General features: G+C 33.4%; 1 protein-coding gene and 1 pseudogene across 1 annotated transcript; both read right to left on the bottom strand.

Moving 5' to 3' along the window:
* Positions 1-516: 516 nt before the first annotated feature.
* Positions 517-1,234, bottom strand: LOC118479318 (anaphase-promoting complex subunit 1-like). The gene is made up of 2 exons (XM_035986901.1): positions 1,062-1,234; positions 517-963 (listed from the first exon to the last, which is right to left on the bottom strand). The coding sequence occupies exons 1-2, from the start codon at positions 1,125-1,127 to the stop codon at positions 568-570; spliced, it is 462 nt and encodes a 153-aa protein (XP_035842794.1). The 5' UTR covers positions 1,128-1,234; the 3' UTR covers positions 517-567.
* A 1,155-nt stretch (positions 1,235-2,389) lies between these two features.
* Positions 2,390-8,014, bottom strand: LOC110894748 (annotated as a pseudogene).
* Positions 8,015-9,790: the final 1,776 nt, after the last annotated feature.

The following is a 9,790-nucleotide window of genomic DNA, read 5'->3' on the forward strand; positions in this document are numbered from 1 at the left end:
TAATATTATGTGTAAGTAAATGTTGAAGATGTGTTGGTATTGATCTTATTATGTGTTGAAACAAATGTAAACTAAAAGCCAGTAAAATCATACATAATGTCACAAACGTCACCATTGATTAATACATGAAACAAAGTGCCAATTTGATTAATACATGAAACAAATGTAAACTACAAGGCAGTAAAATCATAAATAATCAAAAGGCTTGTCAACTTAACAAGAGAATCAAGAGTTGGATCTTGACCATTGATGTGACCACCTAAAAAAACTGAGAGGATTTTTTTGTGATACTGATGTTTTTTGAATTCGATACTTTCTACAAAGAGCGGGAAAGTCATGTATGTAATAATCCAGGTAACCATCTTCACCTAAAATCTTTGAAACTTCACATAATAGAACAACAAGAAGACCTAAATCCCTGCAATAGCAAAGCATATATTATGTCTAGAATTCCAACACTGATAAAAACTATTGTGCCAAAATGAACTAAACATGAAGTGTACCTTCTGTGAAGATGATTAAGTTTCAGACTTTCATAAACTACATGTAGTAAATCAAGGATCTCTATCAAAGATTCGGATGAATAGAATGTATCCAGCTGTTGGGAAGCAGAACATGATTCATCACTTTGAAGCGACATTCTAGAAGAAAATCCACTCGTGAAATGAGATTTAGAATACTTTTCATGAAAGCTGCTGTGGAGGAGAAACTCCCATGATGCACCTGAATATGGTTGAGGAAGTTTTCTTTTTTTGCCAAAATTTCTAATATAATAGCAGAAAAAGACTCCCATTCAGAATCAACAGGAGAATCCACCCTAGATAGATATGCTGAGTCGCCATTTCCCCAAAGAAGAACCGTAAAGTGATTGTATAAATTAGCTTCAAGTCCCTCAGCCATCGCTGCAATGCAATCATTTGCTAATGATGAAGAAGGGTATCTACGAAACGTACATCTGAGCATCTATACAAACAATAAAAAAATTAATAGACCAAACTATGAAGAACGTGTGTCGTGATATTTAACAAGTGAACATATATGCATATAACCTGATATCAAACCTGTCCATTGTGTAAGATGACATTGACTCTCCCTTCAATAGCATCTGCCAATCCCACAACTTTCATATCTTGAAAAGTAGTTGGTGCTTCCAGTGGCTTGACATTATGTAAAACATCAGCATGCCCTTGAAGAACATATCTACGCAGGCATTGCTTACCTGACTAATACATTAAAAGAGTCATGCGGTTAATAAGCATATTATATAAGGTTGGGTAGTGATGAATTAACCTGCGGTATAAACTATAAAGTGTGGCTGAAATGACCGGTGGCAAGAAGAGAATGAGTGAAAGAAAAGTGAAATTAATAGAACCTTTTAACAGCCATTCAAATAAATGGCCATTGGTGTTACAATTCTCAAAAGTAGATACTATCCATATAGATTTTTAAATGAAAGGACAAAATTTATAACTTCAAGAAAACCACAAGGATGATCTACGTAATTTACTCTATTAAACATTTAACATTTCATAAGATAAGAAAAGCAAATGTTACTTTAAACTTTTGAGCTATGCAGTTAATGCGGTATAAAATCAGATATCGGTCAAGGACCGACATTTGAGATATAGCTTATCGCGGTGGGATATCGGTAATTTTATATATATATAGCAATTTAACACTAACAATTCAGTATACTCTCCTACCGTTAACAAATTAACTTTTTGCAACTTACAAAACAACAATTGTCGCAAGTAGGAAATAATTAAGACTTAAAACACCAACGATTTAACAATTAAAACTTAAAACACTAATAACAGCAATAAGAAGAATTAGTCCATCTGTTTTCTAACACCCGGATATTGATATGCCACCAAGAATAAGTCAAAGTCAACCACGGGTAAGTCAAGGAGGACACAACAATTATGGTTTCTAGGTCTTTTTCCTTAAATACACATCCAACATCAATTTGTGTTCAACATGAATAGAAGACACACCATTTTAAATGTTAGCCAACCTGATGGTATTACCAAATATGTGGTCTTACTTTAGCCATCCATCCTAACCCCACCCCCCCCCCCAAATACTCCTTAATGAAAAGCCATTTTAGAAGATGTTGTAACAAATATTACATGTCTACTCAATGAACCTTTTAAATTACTAAATTCTACATACGAAACAAATCCTAATAACTTTTGTAAGTATCGGAATACCTTCAAGAATAACGGTCTGAATCATTTAGGTCAAGGCACACCTCATTTACTTATACCAAGTCACTGGGAAAGTGTTCACTTCACAAAATTTACCAAATTTACCGGAGTTGAAGTTGTATGACAGGTAACCTGGAGCATGCCCATGTGAGATCAACACAACATGCTTCTGCATTTTCACCTAGCATTACTTTTAACCACAAAGATTAGTTGATAAACATTGTAATTCATTTGTGTTGATGTTGGGGAGGTAAATTTAGTGGCTCACCTCTTGCGTTTACTCTTGACAGAGGTTGAGGACGAAGGATTACTGTGCCAATTCCTTTTTCTTTGGTTGATGAACCAGTTGTTAATCTGCTTTAGTTGTAAGCCGGTTTCTTGTACCAGTCTTGCCTTGTCTTCCTCCTGACCAAATCAAGCGCTTTCATATAAGCGCTTTCATTTTAACTAATCTTTGTCGTTATAAATTATAATACCAGTATAATCATTTTCAAGAGATTTATGCACTTTGCTAATAAGGAGTTAGAGAAGCGTATGATAGTGGTATTACAAGTTATTTTTAATGAAATGGGTAAATATGATCAAAAGATATATCTATGACACTATATCAAAAGATATTGTGTGATATGAACTGTAACATAATTTATATTTTGACTTTTGAAAATTGACCATAAGCAAGTTTTGACACATGAAAGGAATATGAAGCTTACTGTAGGGTAAGGCCATTTGGAATGGGATTGCCACCATGCTTTCAAGAGGGAGGTGGTGTCTCCAGGCAGTTTCCCGGCTCGTCTTTTACGTGGAATTTCCTCTCTGATGTCCACAATTTTCTCCTTATATCCCTATTTAATCATGGAGAAGTGTCATCCAGTTAGAGCTAGTAAACACAAATCAGACGGGAAAATCGTATTATTACCTGCTTTAGCACGTGTTTGAGCTCTTGCCTAACCCGTTCCATTAAAGAACGCTCACTATCAGTTGGAAGGCCAAATCCCATACTGTCTGAAACATCGAGACCACCATCAAACATGTTAGTGTCACCACTTGCTCTTCATCGTCGTCGGACATTGTTGCTCCTGTACCCTCCCCAGGTGATACACCTATCCATACACCATATTCATTAGAAATAACCATTAATTAACCAGACTTGTTTATAAACATGTTTGAGATAGATTCAGATAAAGGTGCAACCATACAGGTGATCTAAAATAGCCATCATAAAAGTAAACTAACATCTAAAAGATATTTAAAATATTAAATATACAAAGATATGATTAATTACCTGTTAAGCTTTGTAATGATTTTTCTAGCTCCCAACAAGCCATGACTGCTTCCATCGCATGGACACGAACATGTTGCTGTAACTGTTCTTTAAATGACGATAGCAGTATAACATAATGTGCCTAAACAGAAAAAAAATTAAATAAATGATTATATGCTAGTAACAATAAAACGATAGACAATTGTCCAAGGTTTTGAAAGACGTGAGGCGCTCCAAGGCGTGTCGATCACAAATATCACAGATAAGCTTTATTTACAACCAAAAGATGCGTCTCTCTTATTTGTTTTATATATCAAGTTTTTTATCAATTAAATATTTCATAAGTTCTTCATCCCTTAAGTTCCTTTTACGTATCAACACCTTACACAGGGGTGGATCCAGCCACATTTGTGGTTTCCCAGAAACCCAGTGCATTTGGAAAAAAAACGGAAAAAAATATTGAGAACTTTGTAGAATTTAGAAAAAAATTAGTGATAATTAAAGAGAATTAACCAAAAGGAACTCATTAGAATAAAATCCTGCGCATCCGCCAGTAGCCTTACATACACTAGTTTTGACCCAGAAGTACATGAGGCACATAGGACATAGTGTGATGATATCAGAAATTCTTGATGAGGTTATAGAAAAAGGATTGTTTAAAGCGAGAGAGACAGGGGTTCCACAACAAGAGGAAAGTAGAAACTTAAAACATAAAAGAATTCCCTTATTTTGAGTGGAAAAAGCTTTAAAGGGGACTCCACAAATAATTACTCCTTCAGTCCTTTGGAATAATAACATCTTATCAATCAAAAGTATGAACTGAAACTATGCATCTTGCATAGAGTACCTGTATAAAGTTCACAGTTAAACCCCATCCCCCCTATGGGCCACTTTAGCCCACTAACCTGCCAAAAAAAGGTTTTTATGTAATCTATCAATAAAACTTCATCAGCAAAAAAAGATTAGTTCTACACACCTGATGCACTATATATCGTCAAAATATCTACTTGTAGAACACAAAGAAGAGCTTCAGACAAATCTCCCATACGACACCAGCAGGCCTAAACAACAGCAAGAATGAAGGCAACCAATTTGAACCCAGTTCGAATTCAAACCCTAATCCGATTTGTGCACCTCCAACTTCAACTACTCTAACCTGTTTATCAAAAATTGCAGCAATTAACTTCTAATTTAAGTCAAGAACGACACAATAACCTGCTATACTACATATAACTCAAGAAATTTGACATTTTAACTCAATAAATTTGTAAAGATAATACAAATTAGCGACAATCGAACACAACAAAAACACCTGGTGGTCCGACGGCGTTGCAGGGGTGGTTTGGCGAGGTGTTGCGGCGGCACAGAGGAGGTGGTCCGGCGTGAGTCTAGGGTTTGGGGGAGGAACCGGTCTGAGGAAATCAGTAATGGCGATGGTGTTGGGCAAGGTGGGTGTTCTTCGTGGGTTGATTTCGAAGCAGATGGGGGTTCGACGTAGGGTAATTGGGAAGCAGTTGAAGGTGTCGTGCCTTTTTTTTTGCTGTAATTGGGGTTTTGGGGGGAGAAAAGCAAAGGTGAGGGAGGGAAAAAGCCCGCCTTTTTTTAGGTATTAAAATCCAGGTAAGATAGAAGCCTGACCATTGGATCGTACCACTTATCAATGGTTAGATTGAAAGTGCACATGGATCAACCCATGTCGACCCTATTACTTTTAGGGGTAATAAACAGGTCGGGTTTGCGGGTTGACGGGTCCAACCCGAACTCGAAAATCGTCTCAATCATATGAATCCTAACACGACACAAAATTTCATGGGTTGACCCGAACACGACCCGTTCAACCCGAAGTTTTTAATTTTTATTTTTTTATTTGAAATTAGAATATTAAAATAAAATTTTACTTAAAAAAATAGAAATGTATATAATACAATTATATTTGAATTATAAAATCTTTTCCTAATTTCTCTTTTTAAATTATACTTATAACATAAAATACACACCTCATTTAATTTATAACATAAAACATATTGTACAAAAATATAATATAATATAAATGTATTAAACGTGTCAACCCGCCAACCGGACCCGCGTAACCTAAACGGGTTCAACTTGAAACTGACCCGAACTCATTTATATTAAAGTTAACACGCAAATTTCGTGTTAGGTTCGTATCATGTTTTTTGGTCGCGACTGTATTTATCACCCCTAATTGCTCTTGTCCCATCTAAAGAAGTCATCCCTAAAGGAGAGATTTCTTGTAGTGGATGTCGTCAATTCGTCGAATCTTAGTTGCCGAATCACTCGTTGTCGTCTATGGTCAGCATGATAGTGCCTACCACCACTTCCAGAGCAAGGCAGCAAGCTGTCACTGATGTTGTTACTACTGGATCATCGTGCACCCGTCACACCACCATTACGACTCCACAATTTGGTATCAGTTGTGCTTATCAATCCTAAACACGCCACTTTCTCTTCGAGAGAAGCAAAAAAGGTTGTATCAAACGTGTACCAACCAAAGTTTGCCATGTGGATGAAGGATAGTATTATCAATTCCTGTCCGGTACTAAAGATAAGATCTAAGTGAAATGTCATAATATATATACATATATATATATATATATAAGTTTGAAGAATATATAATTATAATTAATATAAATTAATAAATCAAATAGGAGCCAAGTCGGAGCCTAGCTTGAAAAATTACCAACAAACCAAGCTTGAGCTTTAGATGGAGCTTGGAGCCCTCATAAGTTATTTTATATGTATCCAATATCTATACATATTGTACATTTCTAAATATGTGTAGGTATTTATTTTGCCACATCACCTTATAAAAAAGATTTAAATATGTATTTTATATGCATTCAATATCTACACATATTGTACATTTCTAAATATGTGTAGATATTTGTTTTGCCACGTCATCAAAAAATATATATTTACTTATTTTATATATATCTAATATCTACACATATTGTACATTTAAACATGTGTAGGCATTTAATTTGCCACATCATTTAAAAAAATACATATTAACTTAGTTTATCTACATATTTTTTTTAAAAAAAAAATTATGTGTTGGTAACCATAATCATTTATCTACACATATATTAGTTTTTTACATATGTGTAGATAATTTACCTACACATGATGAAAATTTGCCACATGTGTAGGTAATTTAATATTTAATCGATTGCCAATTTTGGGGGGAAATTTTCCCACCAACACCAAGTGTGGCTAAAATCCATTACCAACACATATTAAGTGTTAATTATATTAAAAATATATTATCAACCATTACCCACACATATACAAACATGTGTAGGTAAATACCCACACATTTACATATGTAGGTAAATTATGTGTGGGTAAACACCCTAATTTCTTGTAGTGTTTAACCTAACTACCCTTTCTTTTACCATCCGAAATTTATCTATTTGTCTTTCTCAAATCATCCCAGGCCCAATTCATGTCTTTGTCTCCCAGACATACAAGAAAACAAAATGTTGTCCTCTCTCTCTCTCCAAGTAACTTCAATAACTTGTAGAATAAGGTTTTCCACGTATGTTAAGGGCGGAAGGGCGCTCCATCTGTTAAAATAATTTTCTCTCTACTTTAGTCTTACTCTGTCATGTCAACTCTCATTTTCACTTCTTTTTTTGTACTCAAACATAAGGGGTACTCTACGTGATGGAGTAGTCTATTTCATTTTTTTATTTTTTATTTCTAAAAATTATGCATAATATTAAAACATATTTTACACTAAATAGAATAACATTAAAGTAGAAAAAGACATTACATTAATTCAAAACTAGGAAAATATAACATAAAACATAACTAAAAATTAGAAATTACATGACCAATTTGTTATAATATAACAAGGATTAACACAAGATTAGTGCTAAAACTTTAAGAACTTTAGAAATGTTATAAGAGAAAGAAGAAGAGAGTTGTATAACTTATAAAAGTGTATACATGAGGTGCATTTTTCCTTCTACCTTGAGCTAGTATTTATACTACAAAAAGATTAACTATTTGGTGGACAAGGTTAACTATTTGGTGGACAAGATTAACTATTTAGTAGACAAGGGTTACCCATAAGTTTGACAAAGAGTTCATCCACTTGCTTGGGTAAAATCTTAGAGGTAAATCTTGATCTTCATGGTAAACTTTTATATATTCATAACACAATTATATTTTTTCGTTATCTCGCGTTCTCGTCCTAGAGTAAATGGTAACATCTCTGGTAGAACACTGTCGTGTGGCATCAACGTTTTTTTTGTTTATCCATTGTGTGTTTGGTTTGTATTGTTTGGTTGTGATTGGTTTGGTTTATGAGAAATGATCTGCGAATGGTTGTATTTAAATAATAAAATGTATATTTTTTTCTGGAGCCAAACGGCTTTACAGCCATTGGGGGTTGTTGCGACGGTCAAAAAAAGAAGGAGAAACAAGTGGTGAATGCTCCACGCCTCTTCAAGATAACCGGGTGGTCACCGGGGTTGCCGGCGGTGTTCCCGCCAGGTGACTTGTCACCGTTTGCCTTCATCGGGTTACGCCCCGTACACTCTAAGCTAGTTTATGTACATATATGCATGTTATATCTTTTTCATTTGAATGTATTTACATATGTACATGTACTACTGCTACTACACGGGTGGTGAGCCTTTAACTACATTGACAATGAGCCTTTAGATTAACACTCTGTTTCCGAGACTCATTTAACAGGGGGAGAGGAGGGAAAAAAGATGAAAATATGAAAAATCATGTTCCCGAGTTTCATTTAACAGGGGGAGGGGAGGGAAAAGGGAAGAAAATATGACCAAATATAACCATATATTCATCCTCCTAAATTGGAGAGATTAGGAGAGAAAATTTTCCTTCCCCTCCCCTCCCCTCACCTTCCCCTGTTAAATGACTCAGGAACATAGTGTAAAGGGTAAGGTGGACAGGAGGCATGCTATACTACAAATAATCTGAATGTAATGTAATGTAATATAGGTATTTTAACGTAACTACCCTTTCCTTTACCATCCGAAATTTATCTATTTGTCTTTCTCAAATCATCCATCCCAGGCCCAATTCATGTCTTTGTCTCCCAGACATACAAGAAAACAAAATGTTGTCCTCTCTCTCTCCAAGTAACTTCAATAACTTGTAGAATAAGGTTTTTCACGTATGTTAAGGGCGTAAGGGTCGCTCCATCTGTTAAAATAGTCTTCTCTCTACTTCAGTCTTGCTCCGTCTTTCCCTCTGGGGGTAGGAAAATCATGATCGGGAATGTAATTTTATTTATTAAATAATAAAAAGTTATATCTATAAGAACAATATTGTACGGGTTGAATAAATGTAATTGTATAACCAAGTAAAAAAGTTATATCTTTAAAACCACGTGTATTACACGGGTTGAATAAATAAATTTTATATACTAAATAATAAAGCAATGTATCTTTAAAAACCTCATTTATTGCACGGGTTGAATAAATGTAATTTTATATACCAAATAATAAAAAAATACATTTTTAAAAATATGTGTATTACACGGTTTAATGTAATTTTCTGTACTAAATAATAAAAAATATATATATCAAATAATAAAAACCTCATGTATTGTACGAATTGAATAAATCTAATTGTATACATCAAATAATAAAAAGTTATATTTTAAAAAACCTCATGTATTACATGGGTCGAGTAAATGTAATTTTGTATAGTGAAAATAAAAATATTTAATATATTAACACAAAGTTTGGTTTTCGTGATAAAATAGATTATTCTGTTTTTGCAAAATTTGTTAACGAAGTCTCAATAAATTTAACCCTTTATTTAAAACTCCGTAAATGTATAAATGATAAATAATATTAGTTAATTTTATTTTAAGTTTCGTAAAATCTATTTGATACCAAACTAAACAAAATGTTCAAATATATAGTTAAGATCAAATTAGATAATTAAGTTTGAATTTAAAGTAAATAGATAAATATAAAAGTAATAATTAATTCAAATAAATAATATCATAAATGAGAAGAAGATTAAACTAAATAATAATTATCAATAAGATATTAAACTAAATAATATTTAGTAGGAGAGTTATTTATAATTAATTAAAAAAATAAACTAAAATAATGATTATCTATAAGAGATGGCATAATATGATGACAACTGTCCCCAAATGGTTTCTTTTATTATATAGTAAAGAAGAGAGAAGAAATTCTTATTTTTTGGGTATCTTAAAATACCCCTCCATGAAACATTATAATATAATATAGATAGATAGAATGATTGTATGTTGATAGTTAGTAGTTGTTTATAATCGATCACTAAA

This window comes from Helianthus annuus, chromosome 17 (assembly GCF_002127325.2).
Source record: "Helianthus annuus cultivar XRQ/B chromosome 17, HanXRQr2.0-SUNRISE, whole genome shotgun sequence".
In the NCBI taxonomy this organism is placed as follows: Eukaryota; Viridiplantae; Streptophyta; class Magnoliopsida; order Asterales; family Asteraceae; genus Helianthus; species Helianthus annuus.

Excerpts from the sequence above, each read along its gene's own strand:
- LOC118479318 (XM_035986901.1), bottom strand. The coding sequence starts at position 1,127 with ATGAAAGTTGTGGGATTGGCAGATGCTATTGAAGGGAGAGTCAATGTC. Across the intron at positions 964-1,061 it reads TCATCTTACACAATGGACAG|ATGCTCAGATGTACGTTTCG; the intron begins GTTTGATATCAG and ends TTGTTTGTATAG.